At 41.6% G+C, this 23,080-nt stretch overlaps 1 protein-coding gene and 2 long non-coding RNA genes across 6 annotated transcripts in view; 2 read left to right on the top strand and 1 right to left on the bottom strand.

Moving 5' to 3' along the window:
• LOC120955073 (protein Malvolio) overlaps positions 1 to 16,510 on the top strand; it is a 76,960-nt gene extending 60,450 nt beyond the window's left edge. For 3 of the 4 annotated variants that reach the window (XM_049610068.1, XM_049610070.1, XM_049610069.1), the window contains 9 exons: positions 13,880 to 14,018; positions 14,097 to 14,252; positions 14,326 to 14,484; positions 14,611 to 14,823; positions 14,880 to 15,075; positions 15,505 to 15,535; positions 15,607 to 15,722; positions 15,801 to 15,892; positions 15,977 to 16,510. In XM_049610068.1, the coding sequence (XP_049466025.1) occupies positions 13,880 to 14,018; positions 14,097 to 14,252; positions 14,326 to 14,484; positions 14,611 to 14,823; positions 14,880 to 15,075; positions 15,505 to 15,535; positions 15,607 to 15,722; positions 15,801 to 15,892; positions 15,977 to 16,042 (1,168 nt within the window). In that variant the 3' untranslated portion in view covers positions 16,043 to 16,510. The remainder of the gene's footprint in view (positions 1 to 13,879; positions 14,019 to 14,096; positions 14,253 to 14,325; positions 14,485 to 14,610; positions 14,824 to 14,879; positions 15,076 to 15,504; positions 15,536 to 15,606; positions 15,723 to 15,800; positions 15,893 to 15,976) is intronic. The other variant, XR_007452696.1, reaches the window with a different exon arrangement.
• A 1,441-nt stretch (positions 16,511 to 17,951) lies between these two features.
• Positions 17,952 to 18,387, bottom strand: LOC125907497 (uncharacterized). Its single transcript, XR_007452716.1, has 2 exons — positions 18,306 to 18,387; positions 17,952 to 18,227 (listed from the first exon to the last, which is right to left on the bottom strand). It is a non-coding gene; the product is annotated as an uncharacterized LOC125907497 (long non-coding RNA).
• Positions 18,388 to 18,419: 32 nt separating this feature from the next.
• On the top strand, positions 18,420 to 22,279 carry LOC125907501 (uncharacterized). Its single transcript, XR_007452721.1, has 2 exons — positions 18,420 to 18,530; positions 18,592 to 22,279. It is a non-coding gene; the product is annotated as an uncharacterized LOC125907501 (long non-coding RNA).
• Positions 22,280 to 23,080: the final 801 nt, after the last annotated feature.

Here is a 23,080-nt window from a genome sequence, read left to right as displayed (position 1 = left end):
GCTCGCGAGCGCAACCCATATAACCAAGATACCGAAAACGCCACCAATTTCTTGTACTAAAAATCCAGTTCCATCAAACAAAGCTAAAAAACTATCAGTTTGGTGGGTTAAGTCACACGGCCACAGAAGCAGCCACTTCGATGTTGTTGATGTCAGTTTTTATGCACGGGCAATTTATTTGCTCAACATGTTTCACTTGTGTTAAAATGTTATTTAATTGTGAAAAGGAAGCAATTAAACGTGTGTGTTTAAGTTGGTTTGTTGTAAAACATTCATGTGTAATACAGGGTGTTCGAGATAAATTTGACAGTTTCTGAGGGAATAGGAAAGGAATTTTTATCAAATTTATGTTAAATATTAAAAAAAAAACATTCTACAAAGTTTAGCTTACCATGTTTGCCGCATTTTTTAATCGAAGTACCCCCTCTCCGCGTCGATGGCCGCCTGCACCCACTTCCAGAACCGCGCGCAAGCCCGGACAATCATGTCTCTGGGGATGGCCGCAAACACGGCGTTTATTTTGGCCACAATCATTGAGCCACTATCACAATCGTTGTCAATCATTGGTAAAAGTAAGGCTCAGCCCTCTACGTTACATTGGAGAAGCGTTACATCCCTTAAAATATTCCCAAGCAGCATTTTTACTACAGTTTTGTCATTCAGGCGACTGGCCAGTGTACATTATTTGAATAAAAAATATTTGAAATTGCGATGAAAAAAAATTAATTGCTTTAAGATGAATCGATTTTTACGAGATTTAATTTTTAAATAACAAGTATATCACAAGTTTAATATTTTTCATTGTTGCATTATGATTTATGAAAAATTTTCTGAAAGATGGAAGTTCATAAACATTCCAAAAGCTTTCAATTGGAGTAACATTTGCTATGATTAGAAAATAAAAAATATTAAAAATATTCATAAATAATTGTATATATGAAATATAATTATAACCTATTCAATCTATGTTTTCGGTCACTTTGAATAAACATTAATTTAGGTGCGAGGACTCGTTTTTAAAGTTAGGTTCATGAAGTTAATAAATTTTTGTATGTATTGCATTATCCTGCTTTATCAATGGCTGGGAAAACAAATAAATAATCATTTTTTATAAGTCACCCTTTCTTATGTATAAGATTTTTATTAATTATAATACTTGAAGTTGATACAACTCTGATTGCTGTTAAAAATGATAGCCTAATAGTAATAATATAATTTATTTATACTCATGAATTATCAATGAGTTTTATCTTTATTAGAGATTGCTGTTCTTTTTTATGTTTGTACAAAAATTGTTGCTTGTCTAATTTTCATGTAAAAATAAGCAATATTAAGACATGATGATCTATTAATTTGCTCATCCACGGCGGTTAAAACAGGTGTTCAAAAATACTGCTTGGGTTTGTGATAAACAGGCGTCAAGCGTAACGCTAGCGTAACGTAGAGGGCTGAGCCTTACTTTCACCCAATCATTTCGATACGTCAACTCAACCCTGAGATATAAACCCAAAGGCAAGGTGTCAAATTTATCTCGAACACCCTGTATGTGTATATGTGTGTTTGTTTAGTTGCGATCGAACTCTTCCATTTCGCTGGTCAGTGCATAGTTTATAGACTAATAATATTGCGGAAGTTTAAGTGCAGTGATGTAAGTGAATGAATGTTATCAATCGAAGAGTTAAAATCCTGTTCAGCATATTGACCTTAGCCAACCCTTGACCAAACTTTTCCTCAAAGCATTTTTGGAAAAGGTGGGTTAAGGGTGGGCAAGATAAATACATCGGATCGGAACTGGCAGCTCCGATTGTTCTAAAATTTGGTGGGTTAACGACTGAATCAACCACCACAAACCCACGTGGGTTTGAAGTGGTTTTACAGTGGGTTAAGGACGATTTGGTTATTTATGTTTATGTTTATGTTTATTTGTCTATCGATGGACAATAATGCCCTCTCGAACCATTTTAGCAATGTTTTACTATGAGTTCTTTACAATGGATTACAATAACATAGAACATAAAAATGTGCACTATGGAACAAAATTTAACACAGAAACACGATCATTAAACTCAGTTGGCAAAATCCTCGGCTCAAAAGCGTCGCTGAATGCGTTGAAAGCACGGCACATAAGTAGGAACGGGTCAGAGGAGCCAAATTGCGTTCTACGGTCGTCGAGGGCCAACATTGCCCGAGTCCGGAGCGGCCTGGCCGGAACGTACAGGTTGATGGCAGCCAGTAGTGACGGAGAGTCAATACGGCCGTCGAGAAGTCCCGTGATGAACGACAACCTGGCTTTTCGTATTCGCTCACTTAGGGTGGGTAGCCCGAGTAGTAAACACCTAGTCCGGTAATCGAGCCTTTGGTTCCATGAGCGAAGTGCAAATCGTGAAATTTTGCGCTGGATTGATTCCAATCGAGCTAACGGACGCGCTGCAGTTGGCCACCATACGATATTTGCATATTCCATCAACGACCGGATAAGTGAGCAATAGAGCGCCTTGGTGCAAGGTATATCATTAAGCTCGCGAGTCATATTGATAACTAGTCCTAGCATTCTATTGCTGGTGGCTACTACATGATCCAGCTGATCCTTAAATGATAGTTTTGTATCGAGCAAAACACCTAGATCCTTAACACATAGTTTTCGCACCAAGGACTGTCCATCAAGCGCATATTCATACAATGATGGGCAGCGAGAACGACTGAAAGTGATGACTTCACATTTATGTGTGCATAGGGATAAAGCATTACGGTTGCACCAACACTGGAACTCATGCAAGGAAGTTTGCAGTCGGGCGTGGTCTTCTGTTTCACGAATAACACGAAAAATTTTCGCGTCATCTGCGTACAGTAGATGATTATCAGCCGGAAGGATCAATGTCGCGTCGTTGATGAAAAGAAGGAACAGCAAAGGACCCAGGTTGCTGCCCTGCGGGACTCCAGAAGATGCATGCACTGGACTTGACATGTACGGGCCTAACTTAACAGAATATTGACGATCTGTAAGGTACGATCTAAGCCACATTATCATAGGGTTTGGGAGACCAAGTAAGTCGAGTTTCGCTAGCAAGATGGAGTGCGATACACTGTCGAATGCTGCCTTGATATCCGTATAAATAGCATCTAGTTGTAAACCGTTATCGATAGATTTATGGCATTTGCTAACAAATTATAGTAGATTAGTCGTTGTAGATCGCCTGGGTACAAAACCATGTTGATTCACACTAATATAGTTGCAGGCCGAGGCCAACAATGGCTCGTAGATTAGCATTTCGAACACCTTTGCACACACGCTGAGTGAGGTTATGCCACAATAGTTTACAGCATCATTCTTACAGCCCTTCTTGTAGATGGGTGTCATCCAGGAAGATTTCCAAGTGGCAGGAAAGGTTCCACATCTCAGGGACTCCTTAAAAATCTTCATCAGCGAGGGAGCAAACGCAGAAGCACACCACTTTAGGATAACGGCCGGTATACCATCTGGGCCAGGGGTATATGAGGATTTGACACGTTTGATGGCAGAGATGATCGTATGGACAGTGATGACTGGTAGCATAGGGAGCAGTGCACCAACAGGTGTGTTAGAGAGAGCATCGGCCACATCTTCTGGACCAGTAGTTTGAGAAGCAAAGTTGTCCTTGAAGCGCAAGGCAAACAATTTACACATTTCTGGCAGGGAACAGGCACTGTCACCATCATAACGTATAATGCTTGGTAGCCCAACAGATTTTCGTTTTTTGTCCATATAACTCCAAAAGCGCCTAGGGTACTTGCAGAGGGAACGTGCAGTTTGTTTCAAATAACTTCGGTGACAGGATCTATTATATCGGCGATAGAGAGAATGAACTCTGTTGTAATAAAGACGTGACGTGCTGTTTCGTTCTGCTCGTTGATCAGAATAGGCTTTTCTTTTTTCTTTTTTTTAATGCATTTAGTGTGCGATCAGCCCATGGTGGTCCACGACGAGGAATTTTAACAGGAGTGCATTCACATATAGCAGATCTCATGAACTCACAAAAAGCCTCTGTGGCATCGTCAATGGTTGAATAGTCCGAACAGTTAAAAGAATTGTCAAAAGATAAAATCAATTGCTCCAATTTTGGAAGCTCAACACGAGCATAATTCAGCCTTTTATCAGCATCAATGGCTGTAGCGATCGTAACTGGGGCTACGTTGTCCAAATTAAAGTCAAGCGGAGGGTGGTGTTCGTCAATAGTAGTAAGGGGATATTCACAGACACGTATTGAAGAACATGTAGATGTAGCTGGCCAATTTGCGTAAATTAGGTCAAGTATTCGCCCCGATGAGTTAGTATTGAAGTTAAGCTGGTATAGTCCACTCTGATGCAAACCATCAACGAACTGGACACTGCGCGCGAGGCATGCATGAGGCTCATAGAAATCAAAAGCAGCTCCATTTTCCTCTAACGCCGATGTCCAGGATAGCGTAGACTGGTTGAAATCACCAATAAGCATGAACCGGTCTCTCGGACCAAGAGTAGTGCAGATATTAGCAACGAAGTCGATCAATGCACTTATTTTCTCCTCATTCATGCTATGGTTAGGAGGCAGGCAGGCAGCGGCAATAAACAAACGGTGGTCGCATAACTGAATACATACGCAAGTGAGTTCTAACAGTTGCGGCAACGTAGGAAGCACATAAGAGAGAAGAGAAACGTTGCATGCAATTAAAACACCACCCCTACGAGAGTGAGAGCTGTTAGTGGCATCCCGGTCGCATCGGTAAACACGATACTCATCTCCTAGAAGGAGAGCGGTGGGAATACAGGGATCGAGCCTAGTTTCAGTGAGTACCAATACATCGTATTCCGTCTCAAGAACCGACAAACGGAACTCATCGGCTTTAGAACGCAGGCCACGCACATTCTGATAGTACACAGTGATACAAGCCGCTCGATCAGTGGGTGCTTGTTGCATAGTGTTACTAGGCGCTGTGGTGTTGCAATTGAGCGAGCTTATCGTAGAAGGTGAGTGTATTGTGTTTGTTGTCGAAGGATTTGCTCGAGCCGTATGCGCAAAATATGGGTGCGCTGCTGTAGTGCGGTTACTTCGGAAAAAATTGAACCAGTGTAGTTTGAAGTGTTTTTGAACGTGACGTGGACGGAAGAGTGGGTGAAGCGAGAGTGCAGTTCATATCGGTTGGTGATTGTTCGGTTTGTGTTCGTGCGGGTTCATGGATATGTGCAGGTGAGTATGGATTATTGTGGGGATTATTGTGTTGGGTACAAGGCTGCTGTGGTGCCGGTGAGTGTTGAGTGCGAGGCTGTAGTGGTGCCGGTGTCTGCTGAGTACGGGGTTGTTGCGGTATCGGTGTGTAAGTGTTCGTGTGTTGTGTTCGTGAATGTAGAGATCGCGGTGGGAGCGAGATGAACTCACGCACACCGAGCCCGACCGGCCAGGAGGCTGCGTTAAGTGCCTTACTACTGACCTTGAACGATACAGCACTCAATGGGCTAGGAACCGTTCCTGCTTTTAGCAGACTAAAAGCAATTGCGTCTGCAGTGTCCAACTGCAAACACACCAACGAGACAACTTGCTCTATGGTGACGGACGCAGCCAACCTTGAAAGATGCAGCCATAAATAATCGGTTCTTGGTGTCTGTGAAACAGTTGGTATTGAAGCGGAGGTTGTATTAGTACCTGTGATTATTGGTGGTAGTGAAGGACGATCGATCCGGTGAGTGTTGTTTGTATTTGTGACGTTTGAGATTGCTGCACTGTCAACAAACACGGCAACTGAGGATGCAACTGCATCACGAAATAATCTTCGTCCTTTTCCGTTTGCTAGTGCATCTGGGAGCAATTGATTGCTATGTTGCAAGGATGCCGAATGGGCCGTGGCGATTCCGGCAAAGCCATCCCGAATCTCCTGTATTACCGGTGGGACCAAGCTAGCCTTCATGGCATCAACAGCAGCTGTGAGGGCTGCCTGAAACCCAACCTGCATACCCATGCTACGCATTGATCGCCTTGCTACGCGGATTCCCGATGGCGTTAGTACACCCAATGCAACTCCAGTGCAGGGAAGCCATCCGTTTCACTTCGTCGATGACCGATATAGGCACCTTAGTGCACGCCAGTTGGTATGTACCCTCACAATATAGGCACGTAATTGACCCTTCAACCGGGCCCAGTGCTTCAGAACATGCATAACACACATCCTCCATTTTAGATGCCGCTGCAGATGAACGTCGAAGGGGCCACAAATAAAAGCCAAATATATCGCGAACACGGTGGTTTTCGTCAGGAACACGATGGCAGGGTCACGAGACTACACTTATGGACACACTAAAACTTGTGTTGATTATAGCAAAACCAGATTACACCAATAAAATAGCGGATAAATGCGGAGCGATAGCAGTAGACACGCTATGTTGACAACTGTCAAAGCTGAGCTGAGCTGATTTGGGAATGCCTATCCAAAATTCATGCAGAAAAAAAAACATACTGGCTCGCGAGTGCCAACTTGCATAGTGAGAGGATCAAGTTAGCTCGCTCGCGTCGCGTATACCTGTTGTTGTCTTTCTCTCACAAGTGGATGTCATACAAATTGATTCTGGCGCCAATGACTGTTCGCGGTTGGCGGATTCAAATGTGTGCGTTAGGATACAAGCTCGTGTGACAAAATTTAAACAAAATTGGCGTTTCATGCAATTTGACCCGGGAAATGTTATCCAAAACTAGTATTACTAGAAAACCTAGTTTTACCCAACATAGTATTAGATGACGATTTAGTATCATAAATTGTAAATATAGGTGGTTGAGTTAACATTACTTTTTATGTGTTAATATTATTGACGTTTATGTGTTCATATCATTGACGTACCCCATACAGTGTTTTGCCCTGGGCTGTAAATTTGTTCTCTATTTCGATTCAATCGTCGCGTAGGGGGAAGGGGAAGGGAAATAAAACAATGATAATTACACATTTTGCACATAATCTTTTGTAAAGCAACGGTTTACAGAATGGACCAAAATTATTTTCTTTTATTAACTTAAATTGATCTCTAATACAAATCTCGTGCAGTGGACCGCCGTTTATCCGGATACCTTTTATCCGGCTCTTCGTTTATTCGTACTGTTGAAAAGTGACAGTTCAATACAAAAGTGACATTGAGTGCTGAGGAAGATATTTGAAAAACACAGATTTAAGAGCATATTGTCATAGCAAAAATCGCTCTAATTCATAACACATTTTAAATATTCTTTTTAGAAAAGCATGAAGTTAATAAAAGCTGGCTAGTTTTTACCAAACAAAAATACAAATTAAAAAAAAACTCCAGAATTTGTAATAAAAAATATACTTTGATTTACTATCCATGTTATTCGAGTACCCGGGCGAGGTCGGGTCTCTAAAAACCCGGGAAAACGGCGCTCCTCTGTATATATAAATAGAATAGCATAGAATAGATACAGTATATGCCAGACAGACCGTAAAAAACACCGTAACGAAAAATGTCGTTAACACTTGCAAGCTGAACGGAAAACTTCAGTAAACAAAAATGTGAGCTGTATCTTATATTACTATTATCTAAGCAAGCATATGTGCTTGTTTTGGAACGTAAATCTGCAAATTTGCCAAAGCGAAATTGCATATCGGTTTTAGTATTCATTATTATTAGTATTAAATAATTAAAGTATACCATATTGAAACATCAACTGATATTTGCCATAATCCTGATTGCCGTAACAGAGCTGCCAACATCATCTGTTTGACAGATAAACAATGCGGTGTGACGCGCCTAAAGTGCGCATCATTATCTTCTTCCTTTTTCTCTCACTTGCTTTGAACTATCATCAGCTTTAAGACGTGAATAAACTCGATCCTATTATTTTGTATTGTGAACGCTCTGTAATTATTCATTTATTGTGCAAATACCTCTGCCCAACATACCATCTCTGCTTTGTCACTTGGGATGTTTGTGACAGCATCGTAAACCGCAAGGCTTTCAGCTGAACATGACGAAGTTTGCGAAAAGTATGTCCGTCCTGCTCGACATTTATTTTACTTTAAGCTTTTTTATTTTTTTATTTAAAGAATCTTTTTTCTATACAGTGATTCGTTGAAATGATTACTAACATCCTCTTTGCATTTGCAAGAAAAAAAAATATCATTTTAAGTCTCCAACAACATAATTTACGCTGTAAGAAATGTTCTAATTCTAACTGCTAAAACTATGGCCGAAAAAAGTGTTTATCCTTAAAACCCGCTTTCATCCGTGGTCACTGGCGCTATAAAGCTATTGCGATTGCGAGGCCTCATGCGAGATCGTAAACTGCTCGAATTTATTATATGGATATTCAACGCTAGTGTAAACCGCACTTAACACCGCCCGCACTACAAAATCGATCAGTTTTTGAACTCGGTTTTTAGTTCGCTTTCCGCCGAAACCGATCGAATAAGCGAGCAGGAACGTCCCCGCTACCTGCTGCGCAAATTCATGCAGTTTCCTGCGCAAGAAATGGGGAAAAATCTGCGCAGGTTTAGCATCTTTTTTTGGCGAAAAGGACGAACTATTTTAGGCGGCGGAGCAAAAAACGGTAATTTTTTTTTAAATATAGGCGCCCATTTTTTCGTCCGCTTCTTCTTCCTACCTCACCCTGCCTTGCCTTACTTGCGCTTCAGCTTCAGCCCGTGCCTTCCGTCGCCAGCTGATTGGTTGTTGTGGTGTATGCGTTGATACTTATATGTGCATTGCGGTTGTGTATTGTTATTGGTGGGTGTTAGCATTTATTAATTTGTGTGCGACCTTGAGACGCTGTGGGAGAAGCTGGATTGGGATTCAAAGTGTTATCGGTGTATTGATGGCTTATTTTATTTTTTCCGCTGCTGATGAGACCATTCGATGCCCGTGACAATCGAGGGTGAAGAAGCCTATTTAAAACAAGCGTAGGAGAACGTCAAACACTAAACTATTTTTTTTAAATTTGAACATGTTTGATGCTTCAACGCCCTTGTAAGCATCATGTAGCACAGTTTATAGTAGCTATAAAATTTTGTTTTTAAATGTTCCGAAATTTGTCTCGAGTTTTCGGGTCTCGACACACACACGCACACACACACAGCGCGGGGAAAGTGACCGTTCACTTTATCATGACGCGATCCCCCACCCCGCCCGGCGCTAGGGATGAGGATGCACTGCAGGATAGCTAAACCAGCCGTTCTACCGATAAGGTAGCCGTAATCGATCGGATGCGGAAGGGGAGGGGGGGTTGGTGAGGGGTGCGTGCTCGCGTGTGCGCTTTCTTGGGTGCGTGCTCATGTGTGTGTGTGTGTGTGTGTGTGTGTGTGTGTGTGTGTGTGTGTGTGTGTGTGTGTGTGTGTGTGTGTGTGTGTGTGTGTGTGTGTGTGTGTGTGTGTGTGTGTGTGTGTGTGTGTGTGTATGTGTGTGTGTGTGTGTGTGTGTGTATGTGTGTGTGTGTGTGTGTGTGTGTGTGCGAGCTACAAAGTCCATGCATTTTCGATCTCGCTACCTGTGAGACAACACAACCGTTGGCACTACCATTTTTGCGACCGGCTCTGATGCTGGGGGTATTAAAAAGACACACGATCGAAGCAAAAGTGCGTGTGATATGTTGCACATTTATTTCTAATTCAGCTAGCGGACGCAAGAGGAAACAAAACCTAAATTGAATACATACTAAAGAGGATTCTGGATTTGTTTATTACGGTGCGCGTATGGTGCTGCTCCTGTCCGTCCAGAATCTGGCGGCTTGTTGGCTTAGTGTCGGTATCATGACGCCGTGCGACCGGCAATGCCTTGGAATGGGTACAGCTCGGTAGGTTCATGTCCTTTGGTCAAGTGTATTCCGTGCATTTGTCACGCCACGGCGGTAGACCCAGCAGCAACAAAGTCAAGATAAAGTCGTCCCCGATACGGATGGCACTTCAAGTTTCTTTGCTTATTATTATTCTTGTCATTACGGCCTACGCGACCGTGCAGGTCTTTTCAGGACTTGAGTACCAGGTTGCCGGATAGTCAGCCCTTGCTACGTCAGACGGTTCATACGCGGTTAGAACCCATGACGGGCATGCAGATGCGAGGAATGATGACGGTGCCGCGGAACCGCTCCTATCCAACGTGCAACTTGCATACTGCCAAACTGTCTCCTGCTCGATGCATACGCAGGCAGGGGGAAGGATGCACCTCCACGTTAAAAAAAAACACCGTCATCAACAAGCGGCGGACCTAACGGTAGGCGGACTAGGCGATCGCCGAAGATCTCTAGTCTGTAGTATGCCGTATGTCTACAATTGGACAGAGTATTAGCGACAACGGCCCCCGGAAAGATGTTCGTTAGGGTCCCGTGGCTGGAGAACCATTTGCCCCCCCCCCACCCTCCTCATGCCGGCAATAGTTTTAGGGCCTGTGACCGATGATCGTAGGGATCCCATGGCCGAAGCCCACCCCACCTCCCTCCCTCCGCTGACAATTTAAGTATACTGTTCAATCTCCCAACAGCTGTGTGCCAGTATCCTTTCCTCCCGGTCATCAGCTACCATTTACAGGGGCCTCAACTCGTCTTTCCTCCTAGGGCCCCCGATTCCCCCAATCCACCACTGTCATGAACACCTTCCTTTCTTTGACCGATGGATCATAACATGCCAGAAGAAAACACTTTGGCGAAAGTGTTGCACACACACGCTCACTCACACCCATGCGCAGAAGGCTCAGCATATCTGTGTAATCTACTACATACGACAGCAAAAGCTTAGTCATTTGTACTACTGTTAGGAGATAAAGGATTCTGAAGATTCGAAGATTCAATCCCTAGAAAGATGCGATCGGATCAGATCCCGTTTGTAGGATTTGAATCCCTAAAAGATTCCTTAGCAATTGGGATTTAATTGCAATTCGATTGGGATTGGGATTCGTTTGCGATTCGATTGGGATTCTCATTGGGATTGGGATTGCGATTCGATTGGGATTGGGATTCGTTTGGGATTCGATTGGGATTCTGATTAGGATTGGGATTGCGATTCGATTTCGACTGGGATTCGTTTGGGATTCGATTGGGATTGTGATTGGGATTCGTTTGCGATTCGATTGGGATACTGATTCTGATTGCGATTGCGATTGGGATTCTTATTGCGATTGAAATTAGAGGAGGTCCCCCTAGCGATTCAAAACGCTACGTGGGTTGCTTAGAGTCAGAAAAATGTAGAACATGTGGGTTCCAGAAAAGAGCAAAAAAAATGAGTTATCGAGAGTGTACAACACACACTCACACACGCGACGACTCACTCACGCTTACGTTCTGTTCTATTAATTATTTGAGATGTTTGTACTGAATAAACAGTTTTAAACCTTTTCAAATGGTATTTCACGTTCGATCAATACGGAAATTATATGGTATTTCATACAGGGTTTCGAATCATATAAGGGAATAGTTCAATCACTTAGGGGAATGTTGCAAATCGGTAGGGGAATATTGCATGCAAGCTGTGGATGCTTGCAATCACTTAGGGGAGTTTTGCAATCGATTAGGGGAATGTTGCAAGCGTACTGGGGAGCTGTCATCAGACGGTGGGTGCCGGTGATATTTGATATTGAATAAAGATCCACGTATCTCACGGACCTGTACTAATTATGGTGTAAGTACTGAAAAGTTAAATAATTTGGAATAAAACAGAACGACCTTTTATTCCAGCTTTATCTAATTCGTAGGGACCCCCGCTGCAAACTAGAATAAACCGCTATACGATATTGGGATTGGGATTGGGATTCGAAGATTCGAATCCCAACGATTGGGATTCGAATCCCTTCTGAGATTCATTTTTCCCAACACTTATTTGTACGTGAAAATGCAACTTCATCGCCGCAATGTTTGTTAACGGTCTTTTTAAGCGCCACAGCAACTCAAGAGCGACCACACGTGAGAAAGAGATAGCGCTATGGAGGGAAAAAGCACGGACGACGGCTGACAGGGATTCATGACAAGGTGAATTTGTTCAGAGCAAAATTACATTTCACTATTTGACATAACTGTTCTGGGGGCTCCGGTATAAAAATCGGGGAGGGCTGGTGCGGGGTAATGAAATTTGTATGTAGAGAGTGACATATGTCTCCCACAATGTCGCCCAGCAAAAGCGATAAAAATCAACCTTCAAACTACATTATCCTTGGTCTGACGCCCCAACACATCCATACCTGTCACAGCACGCTTAGGCGAAGGGTATGAAGCGGAGCCAGGGACGGGTAGCTCGACGAGCTGCTTGACAAATTTGCCGTAGGAGGGAAAAAGAAGGCATGAGAAAATTCTCCGAACACCATGATTTCTTCCGTCGCACAACGGGCAGCGATGGCGAACGTGTGTTCGGTGTGAGTACGATGCTGTGCTTTACGTTAGGGGACGCCCAGTGAGGTTAAAAATCTAGTTTGCTTCTGCGTTCACTATTTCGGGGCGATTTCCTCTGTTAACCTTCGTTTCTATGACCAAAAATACACCCTCATCTTTATGACCACCTACCCGGGTAGGTAATACATTATATAAGGGAATTTGTATTTTTATTAGTCAAAAAATGTCTTATTTAACTTATTCTATGTAGCTATAATAACAATACTTCTTTTTAGTTTATAAATTTATGAAATATGGCTTTTAGTTACATAAATTGAATGCATAGCAATTAGTTCAACTGACACTAATACACCGCCATGTCTTCCCGACTGTCGGGGCAATCATTTCAATCTATGTGACTTTTGAAGAATATTAAGAGCTAGAAAACTTTTTGAATAGATTCTATAAATATAACTACATGCATTGCTATACATATCATTACAAAATTAGCGACTAATCGAAACCAAAATCCTTTATTGTATGTATTACCTACCCGGGTAGGTGGTTATAGAAGTAAGGGGTAAAAGTTGATTTTATTTTTTAAAGCACATTTTAAAAAATTGAAAAATTCTGAATTTTTTACCACTTTTGCAAAACATGTTTCTCTAGGCATTCTATTTTTTTGCATCGATTCGATAATCCAATAGAAAGTTATCATAAAAAGAATAAGCAAAACATACCCGGGTAGGTGGTTATAGAAATAAAGGTTAAGCTGCACTTTGCACTTACACACTTTTTACGCGAAATCACGTCGAGGACACCAATGTAATACTCCAGGTATAGTTGAGAATTTAAATTGTATTTATTCAGATCCTCGCGTCCGTTCAGCCTGGCACTCATATACACCTACAGTAACTTATAGTAACGCTATAACGTAGCATAATATAGTTAGGTGAATTATTAATTAAACTATGGCGTTTCACATGTAGATGGCGCTGAGCACCACATCTTAATCAAACTTAACATGGAGAACAGTCACTCTCAAGTAGAGTCATGAGGATCAATCATCTACCTCACCACTCAATTTATCCATGCAACCCATCCGCCCAAGGGCTTGTGTTTCCCCGTATACTCAAGTTTGGATAATTGAGCGACATATTAGCGTTCTGTACGACGGAGTCGTAGTGAGTAGGAGTAGGGGATGGAGAGCCTATGTTAACCTTCTAGATGATTCGGATCCACCCTGTATCGGTGAACCATTGCTATAACACTTCCAACAGAACTAGTACGCCGCTACGCTATTCCTCGAAATGTAACAACATGTAGTTGTAAGAACAACATGTCCGTCAAGGGTTCAAGCAACGAATATACCGTGTCCCCATACGTAGGACTGACTATTCTGCTATGGTAACAAAAAGTCACTGAAAGCCAAGCCCACTTCACTCGTGGGCACAGGCAGGCCTTGACCGGCATCAATTATAGTGCCGAAGAAGAAGAGAAGAACAACAATTGTAAACCTCTAACGATAAACTATTGATAATTATCAAATAAAATAATAATAACAAATTTTGTTTTTTTTCTAGAATACCATTATACATAGGGGTTTTGATAACTGTATTAGATACACTTTCCTTCTTGTTTTTGGATAAGTACAAACTGAGACGCCTGGAACTATTGTTTGGATTTTTGATCACTACAATGGCTGTATCGTTTGGTTATCAGGTAATCATTTTTCAAAACGTATAAAAGAAAATGGAACATACGTAAAACATAAATCACATGATTTTTTTTGTGCCATAGTACATCGTTACTGATATACCGCAAATCAATGTAATTGAAGGAATGTTCCTTCCTTGGTCTTCTGATTACCGCCCCGGTACACTGCTGCAGGCTGTGGGTATAATCGGTGCCGTTATCATGCCGCACAACTTATATTTACATTCAGCGCTTGTAAAGGTAAAACATATAGATTCAGTGCTGCCCGACCAAAGATTTGAAATAATGGTAGAGTTTTTTCTTTTCTTTTTAGTCTCGTACAATCAATCGAAACAATGTTAAAGAAGTGAAAAAGGCAAATCGTTATTACTTTATAGAAGCATCGATTGCCCTTGCTGTATCCTTTGTCATTAACGTGTTTGTTGTGTCCGTGTTCGCTCATGATGTGTATGGAAAGACTAATCAAGACGTGGTAAGTAGACTGCTACTAAACTTTCAAAAGGCGAGTGCTTTAAAACTTAGTAAAAAATATAAGCAGTAGTTGATAATTTAGTACCCACTACATGATGCAGTTATAAAATTTCAAATAACTTTATAGATTGACGCTTGCAGTAATTCATCATTTGCGGATGACATTATATCTGCATTTATAGCAAATAATTATACAGCCGATATCAACATTTATAAAGGCGGATTAGTACTTGGATGTTTTTATGGTGGACTATCGATGTACGTGTGGGCTATTGGTATACTAGCAGCTGGACAAAGTTCTACTATGACTGGCACATACGCAGGACAATTTGCTATGGAGGTAAACTTGGTGATCGTACAAAGAATTTATTAATCTGACACGACATTATTTTACAGGGTTTTCTTAACCTGCAATGGGCACGTTGGAAGCGTGTATTGTTCACCAGAACAGTGGCAATCATGCCTGCGTTTTATGTTGCTTTCTTCAGTAGATTGGAAGATTTAACTAAAATGAACGATATATTGAATGCCGTGATGGCTTTACAGCTTCCATTCGCTGCGATACCTACAGTCGCCTTTTCTTCAAGTTTAGGTATGTTGTTTTATGAATAATATTTTCCAAATATGTAATAGTTATGGGTCCGTTTTTTTAGGAGTCGGATTGATCCGATTCCGGGCTTAGTCGAATTGATCCGATTCGAAGTGACTCTGGCTATTTTGAGTGGGGAGAGGTTTGGGCATGCATCGGACTCATTGAGTTCACGATAAAACGTCGATTGAGCTCGTATGAGAAATTTTTTATAACATAAATATCGGGGGAGGGGGGACTGATCGGGAAGGAAGATTCCAGATTGGAGACAATCAGACACAATCGGATTCTGTATCTTTGTTGCGGAATCAAATTCGATTTTGATACGGAGTCGCACTCTGTTTTTTCCACGATTCCACTACGAATTATCCGTCTCGAACATGTAATATATCTTTACTTAATGATTGCTATCTCTTTTCTATATATCAATAGCATTGATGAAAGCAGACTTTGTGAATGGCAGGTAAGCTTATATATTACACCTTATGTTGTTAATTATGATATAACATATTTGTATACCTTTCCCTTTTGCAGACTTGAAAAAATTATCTCTATCACACTCAGTTTTACTGTTATTGGTATAAACCTTTATTTTATTGTGGCCAATTTAGAGCAAGTAAATTTAACACCTTTGATGATCTTTGGCGTTGGTAAGTTAATCAATGCTTGAATGATTTAACATTAACACAGACATATTAACACAGACAAATTTCTTGCGTTTGTTCCAGTTTTGTTCGGTATGTTTTACATAGCTTTTAATTTGTATCTTCTATTGCATATGATGGTAAATTTAGGAAATAAAGCAGTAGCTTCAAATTGGGTAAGTTTCATTATTTCGTGATATATTGTATAAGATATACTTCCTCCTGAAATAAAATAGAAAAACTTTTTCTTTCTTTTTTAGGTTATAAAGCGGTTTGTTTTGGATAATAGCCATTTGTTTTCAAATCTGAATGGCAATGGAATATAAAGCGTAATAATAAAGAAATGATTTTTTTGCAATAAACAGAATGTACTAGATGTGAGTAGAAACCGTACTAATGTGAGATATTGCGCCTAAGTAGTTACAATTATGATTTTTTTTTTGTGTTATATTTTTTAATGGATTCATAACGTATATTCTTCTTCTCTGGCACAACAACCGTTGTCGGTCAAGGCCTGCCTGTACCCACTAGTGACATGAGCTTGGTTTTCAGTGACTTCTTGTTACCATAGCAGGATAGTCAGTCCTACGCATGGGGGCACGGTCTATTCGGGGCTTGAACCCATGACAGGCATATTGTTAAGGCGTACGAATTGACAACTGTACCACCAGACCGGCCCTAACGTATATACAGCAACTGAAAGTAAAACGTATTGGGTTATCCATTCAAATAAATTAGTTTTGAATTATAAACTGTTAATGAAATAAAACATAATTTTACGTTTCCATCGTTCATCAACTGTAGTTGTCCTTTACCCAATCAACAAAAGGAAGTTATTGGAAAACTTTCCTATGTGCCAAAACGAGAGAGCATGTCTTTTCAACTAGATTTTGGACGGCAAAACGCCGCTTGATTAGCATGACAAAAAATTAATGCATAACGAAATACAGGTGAAGAGGAAACCTGTATCTTTCAACACGCTCACATGCATCTTCATGTGGATTCCGCTGGTCCATCTACCCATCGATCTCGATCTGCCCTATTTTTTCTGTTATCCCGCTCATCCGGGTGTAAGGGATAGTCAGTTTGTCCAGAAGTTTCTCTACTAAAAGATATGCTGGAGTGATGTGTCATTTTTTATGTCCTCCTTCTTTCCTCGACTACGTATCCTTCGCGCAATTTTCCTTCTGCTTCACTTGTGATTTATCCTCGTATTTTTTTAAAGGTAACTTTGTTATCCTCGTGAGTGCTTCAATAGGTACATTCAACTAACTGTAATTGTAATTGTAATTGTAATTATTAATTTCTCGTTTAATGAAATGAATGTTCCTCGATTCAAGGAATTTTTGTTTTTTGTTTTTTGTTTTTTGTTTTTTGTTTTTTGTTTTTTGTTTTTTGTTTTTTGTTTTTTGTTTTTTGTTTTTTGTTTTTTGTTTTTTGTTTTTTGTTTTTTGTTTTTTGTTTTTTGTTTTTTGTTTTTTGTTTTTTGTTTTTTGTTTTTTGTTTTTTGTTTTTTGTTTTTTGTTTTTTGTTTTTTGTTTTTTGTTTTTTGTTTTTTGTTTTTTGTTTTTTGTTTTTTGTTTTTTGTTTTTTTTTTTGTTGGGATGAATTTTCGCTAACCGCCTTTGACACGGTCCTGAAACTATATTTCAAACATATTATAATCTACACGATCACGTTTGATTTCACTTTTTCACTTACTTTTCTCGTCCCTTTACTTATCTGAATATTAACGCTTACTTATTAATCCGTGTTACTCTTACGGCTTTGTATCTGCTCCTTACTCCTCGCTGGTTGGATAGCTTCCCCCGTTTGGAGAAGACTTTCGTCTCGTCAGGGGTGTTCAAACGCCAAGGGTGTCGAACGGTTTCGTCGCAACATACCCCCTCCCGTGAACTCTCCCTACTGGTGCGAAGGAGCTTTTATTGGTTGGGTTCACCTACTGCAAGACATCCAAAACAGTAAGCCTGCTCGCTGATCGTCGTTGTAGACCGTTCGACGTGCGCACTACCCAAGGACGCAAAAACCGACGGCGGCCTGTGTAATCTGGGCTCCCTACAAAGCTCTCCACAAAGCTCTCGTTTGCAGGCATGTCGAGAGCTTCGCCACAGGCGCCCGAACCATCCGTCACGCACACATCTAAACGTTCTGGTTTCTTCAGCCGCTCGCGCATACCAATGTGTTTGCTCCACCCCCTTTTTCGGATTGCTTATAGAAATGATGAGGCTGTTCACATTTGCTTTATGCACACATTCGCATGCTGTTTATTGAATAATATCCCTCTCCCTTCCCACATGTGTTTTGGCATACTCCCGCTGTGTAGACGGCAGAACGCTTTCCCCCTTCCAAATTTACCGTTCTTCCTCCTCTCGTTCTTCCTTCCTCCTACTGCACTCGGGGTACCATCCGTGCTGCGCGTGTTCAGCTGGCTTCAGTTTCGTGATGACGTCATGAACAGGAGCTGCGCGTGTTGAACCGGCTTCTGTTAAGTAATGACGTCCTCACCGGGGGCTGAATGAAGCAATAATGAATGTAAGTAGTATGTATTACTATGGAGAGTTTAGCGTAGAGCATTAGATCAACACTTACCTTAATATTTTAAAACTGGAAAACATTTTCTTTCCGTCGCTCACTTTGAAGATTGTTGACGAGGCTAGCAGGTAGTCATTGATAAATAGCGTACACACCTGTAACTTTTTAGACGCCAAGGGTTAGTTGAATGTACCTGCACAAGCACACAGCAAGAAACTTACCTCAACAATTTGCTAGGATAAATCATTCCATAACTGAGGAAGAAGGAACACGGCACAAAACGTAAATGAGCAAAGTACGTCGCACAAGAAATCGCACCTCACTTCAGTACATCCTTCCACAGGGAAAGTTCTGGACAGACTGAGGATGCCTAACACCCGGATGAGCGCGATAGCAGAAAAATCATGTTGGATCGAGAGAGATGGGAAGACTCGGTCCAGCGATATCCGCTGGTAGATGCATGTGTGTGTGACGAACGAAAGACTTCAAACCCCGCTTCCCCCGTATTTCATCCATAATTTTTTGTCACACGCACACACCTCTGCACGGGCGGCGGTTTGCCGTCCAAAATCTAGAGAGAGAAGACAGGGCCTCTCGCTTTGGCACACAGCAAAATCTCTCAACAACTTCGGCTCTGCTACTTGGGTAAAGCCTCTCTAACTATCCCATCTTTTCCTGGTGTGAACTTTACTATTTTCCCTCTGGTCCATTGGTCTTTTGGTGTAGTTCCTATTATGATCACAAGATCTCCTATCTTCAAATTTTCGACTTCTTTGAACCATTTACTGCTTTTTGTAATGACCGGGAGGTATTCCTTAAGCCACCTTTGCCAAAACTGTTCGGTAATATACCTCGCTAGTTTCCAACTACTCCTGAGTGTTGCTTTCTGCTCTACTTCAGGTGAAAGTATTTTTTTTTTGTTCCGTTCGAGTTGCCTAACAGGAAGTGGTTTGGTGTTAACGCCTCTTCATCGGCTGATTCAAGCGGAATATACGTTAAGGGTCTGGCGTTTATCATTGCTTCAGCTTCTAACAATATTGTTTCTAACGTTTCATCATCTGGCTTCCGCGTTGTGTCTATTACTGTACTGATTGCCGTTTTGACTGACCTAACGATTCTTTCCCATGCGCCACCCATGTGTGGTGTTGCAGGTGGTATAAATATCCAGTTAGTTGTTTGGCTTATAAATGTAACTGGAAGTGCGCTACTGATCCCTTCTTTAATTTCGTTGCTAGTTCCTTGAAAGCAAGTCGCGTTGTCAGACCAAAACTCTATGGGCGTGCGTCTTCTAGCAATGAATCGCTTTACTGCCATAATACACATTATTCTGTACTCAGAAAATAAACTACTTCTAAGTGCACTGCCCTCACTGTTAAGCACGTGAAGAGTGCTATCCAACGATTTGCATTATCTCGACCAACACGCACTAGTACTGGACCGAAATAATCCACTCCGGTGTAGGTAAACGGGTTGGTGAAGGCTGCCAGGCGCATTTTTGGGAGGGAAGCCATCGGTGGCGGCTTCGGATACCTTCTCATCACTCGGCAGTACGGGCATGCATCGGCCACCTTCTTTACTAATGCTCGTAGATTGAGGATGTCAAAGCATTGGCGTATTTCGTTCACTACTGTCTCCTGTTTGCATGTCGATACTGGTAGTGGTACCAACCTACAATAAGGAACGTAAGGTGACTATATTTGGGAAGTAAAACTGGGTACTTAGCTGCAAAGGTAGCGTAGATTGATGCACCGATCCGTCCTCTCATCCTTAGTACACCTTCTTCGTCCATGAAGGGCCACTTTTTATAGATAGGACTGGATTTGCAGACATTCCCGTGCCGTTCGTCCGAGCCTCCAAGTGTCTTGCTCAGTTCCGTCACCTCATCTGGGAAGGCTTCGTGTTGCGCAAACTTCCATTGCGCCAATTCTGCTTTACGCAGCTTGTCCTGCTTGAGTATTCCAACTAGACATGGGCAAGAAGAGCGGGAATCATAAAGGCCGGGCTACATTGATCGTACTCTCTGGTGTAATTTTGATTTTCACTAGCGCATCTGGCGGCGGCTGGTGGAAGCTTTTTTTAGTCGTCGGGGGAATGGTCGTGTTGGATTTCAAAATTAATCAGTTTTTTCACCGTTTTTGATGCAAAAACTGCTGAAATACTTGTAAAACATATTTATCTATCAATTACAAAGCTTTTCCAGTCCAATTAAAGTAAAAAACATGGAAAAATAACGTATTTTCTGAAGCGGCTCCAAATTGTTTGGCAAAATGCTTCGGTCAGTCGCCGCCAGATGCGCTAGTGAAAATCAAAATTACACCATAGAGTACGATCAATGTAGCCCGGCCTTAAGGTTCGCTCGCTCCCATTAGAGAGCGGGCGCTCGCCGCTCTTCATTTCAGAAAAATATGATTCGCCCGCTCGCATAGAAAAATATAAAAAAAGCTCGTTTAAAACTAGTTGCCCCGAGAAAAAAATAATCAAAATCTATAATACTGTTGGGCTTATACGGAATGTAAATAGTCGCATGTAAAAAAATCAAATATTTTTATTGTGGTTAAAGCTAATACTCAAATTAACGTTTTAAAAAAAAAAAAAAAAAAAAAAAAAAAAAAAAAAAAAAAAACCTTACAAGCTACTGTCGTCGACCCACACTGCCTATTCAAAACACACATATAAAACATCGTAGAGCGCGAGCGCATCGTATGTGCAAAACACACAGAAAAAAACAGCCTGGCTTGCAAGCGCACTGCTTGTCCAAAATACGTAGCGAGAAGATCAGTGTAGCTCGGGAGCGCACTGCCTATCCAAAATCCATGCAGAAAAAAACTGCCTAGCTCGCGAGCGCACTGCCTATCCAAAATCCATGCAGAAAAGAACAGGATAGCTCGCGAGCGCCCTGCTCATCCAAAATACGTACCCGTCCGGCAAAATGAGTGTATTTTTTGAGTGATTTGAGTACCGTCCCCCGTTAGCAGTTACTCTTAGAGGAATGAGTTACACCCTAGAACGAGCCTTCCCCCTCACCCCACCCGGAACGCACGGTGCGCTCTGCAGTTCTCAATGTGTTGTGTTCTTTCCAATCATGCTACCAACACATCCAAAGATATTTGTTTCTTTCGTTTCTCGTTTTCTTTCATTCATTGCCACGATCGCAAATACGCACTTATTCTAACAACAAACACAAACACGGTCATTTTTGGTTACATTAAATACTTTATTGAAACATAAATTACACTTTCACAACACATTTAGAATCCTTCATACTCACGAATGGCGTCATACTGTAAAGTACCGGGTCGAGCCAGGCTGCGGGAAACTTGTCGACAATCTGCGTTGCCTCTGTTCAGCAAATTCTTACCTGTCGATGCACGCACTGCATGTGCGTCTGTACACACTGTTCACTTCACACTTTATCAAAACACACCAGCGCACGAAATGCGCACCAACGCACAAACACTGCGCGCGGGACTTAGAACGAAACGCGCACAACCATCTCCGGCAAAGCGTCGCGCTGTACTGGTTGTTTTGTACGCGTAGGAGGGGGGACATACGGAGCGATGGTTCGATGCTGTAGTGTAAGCGAGACAACACGATGTGACGAGCAGCTCGAAGTTGTTGAGCTCGCTGAAAGAAGACACACACATTCACAGACGGCTCGTCAAAGCACGGTATTTGTATTGGTGTTAGTGAAGCGCGCGTGTAAAACAGAATGCGAACTCTCATCGCAGCGCGTTTCTCCTTGCTTCCTCAAGCTTCCTCATACCCCTCGACCTGAATAACTCAACATTTGGGGTCTCATTGTTTGCGTGGTCCTCATACCCCTCGGCCTGAATAACTCAACATTTGGGGTCTCATTGTTTGCGTGGTTGAGAGAGCGATAGTGCAAAAAAAGAGGGAGATCTAACCTACAGCGCACATGCAGTGAGTATTCTCATTCGTGCGGTTGAGCTAAGGCAAATAGGACTAACGGGCCCGTGCAATTAATTTATAATTAGGGAATAAAGGATTTCATTTGTTTGTGTCAATGCAAAGTAATCGTCTTCATCATTGTAGTTAACGTCCATGCATCCGATATAAAAGAAGCCAAAGCAATCAGAAACCGATTGAAGATTTTAAAGCTCGCAGGCCACAGCGGGCACTAAGCACTGTTGCGGAAGGTCAGTGTTTTACGAACAAGAGCCCAACTGAATAGAAAAGGACTGTTCGAAGGGGAGTGGTTAGTACTAACATGTGATCGTCCTGATGATAGTTTTAAGAGTTAGTTCATTTTGTCAATTAATTATTGTTTAAAATACGTTCGTGTAAAATACATATGTTTTTCAATGATAATAAAAGGTTAAGGCTAAATATGTAGAGAGAAATAAATATAGAAACATTAAAAATAAATAAATAAAAATAAAACATAGTCCCCCGATCCTGTTAGTATACGATCGTTAGCAATTGACGTCGCATTCCAGCTAGCACCACGAGGAGGTAGGATTCGGAGTTCCAAGATAGCGGTTGCATAATAATACTTCCGCTTCCTGGCATTAGCTAGCCAGCTAGAAAGAGCTCGATGAATTTAAAGTGTTTCAAAATACGAAGAACAATATGTTAATACTTACTCAAACTCCTGAACTAATTGGATGGCACGCAAGATGGTAAGGAAATTGTTGGGCTGGGCTCGCTTAAGCTGGTACTCGCGTATATAGCGGAACTTGGGGCAAGTGTACCACCTTAAGCATTTCAAGTTATAACTCACTAAAACGTGTTTTTCAAAAGCCGATTTAAATCTCATAACCATTTTACATCTATTTCCTCACTTATAAATGAGTTTCGCTTGAAAAAAGTGC

The sequence above is a fragment of the Anopheles coluzzii genome, chromosome 3 (genome assembly GCF_943734685.1).
Source record: "Anopheles coluzzii chromosome 3, AcolN3, whole genome shotgun sequence".
NCBI lineage: Eukaryota > Metazoa > Arthropoda > Insecta > Diptera > Culicidae > Anopheles > Anopheles coluzzii.
The sequence above is the reverse complement of the archived record's forward strand: the minus strand, read 5'-3'. Positions and strand labels throughout refer to the sequence as shown.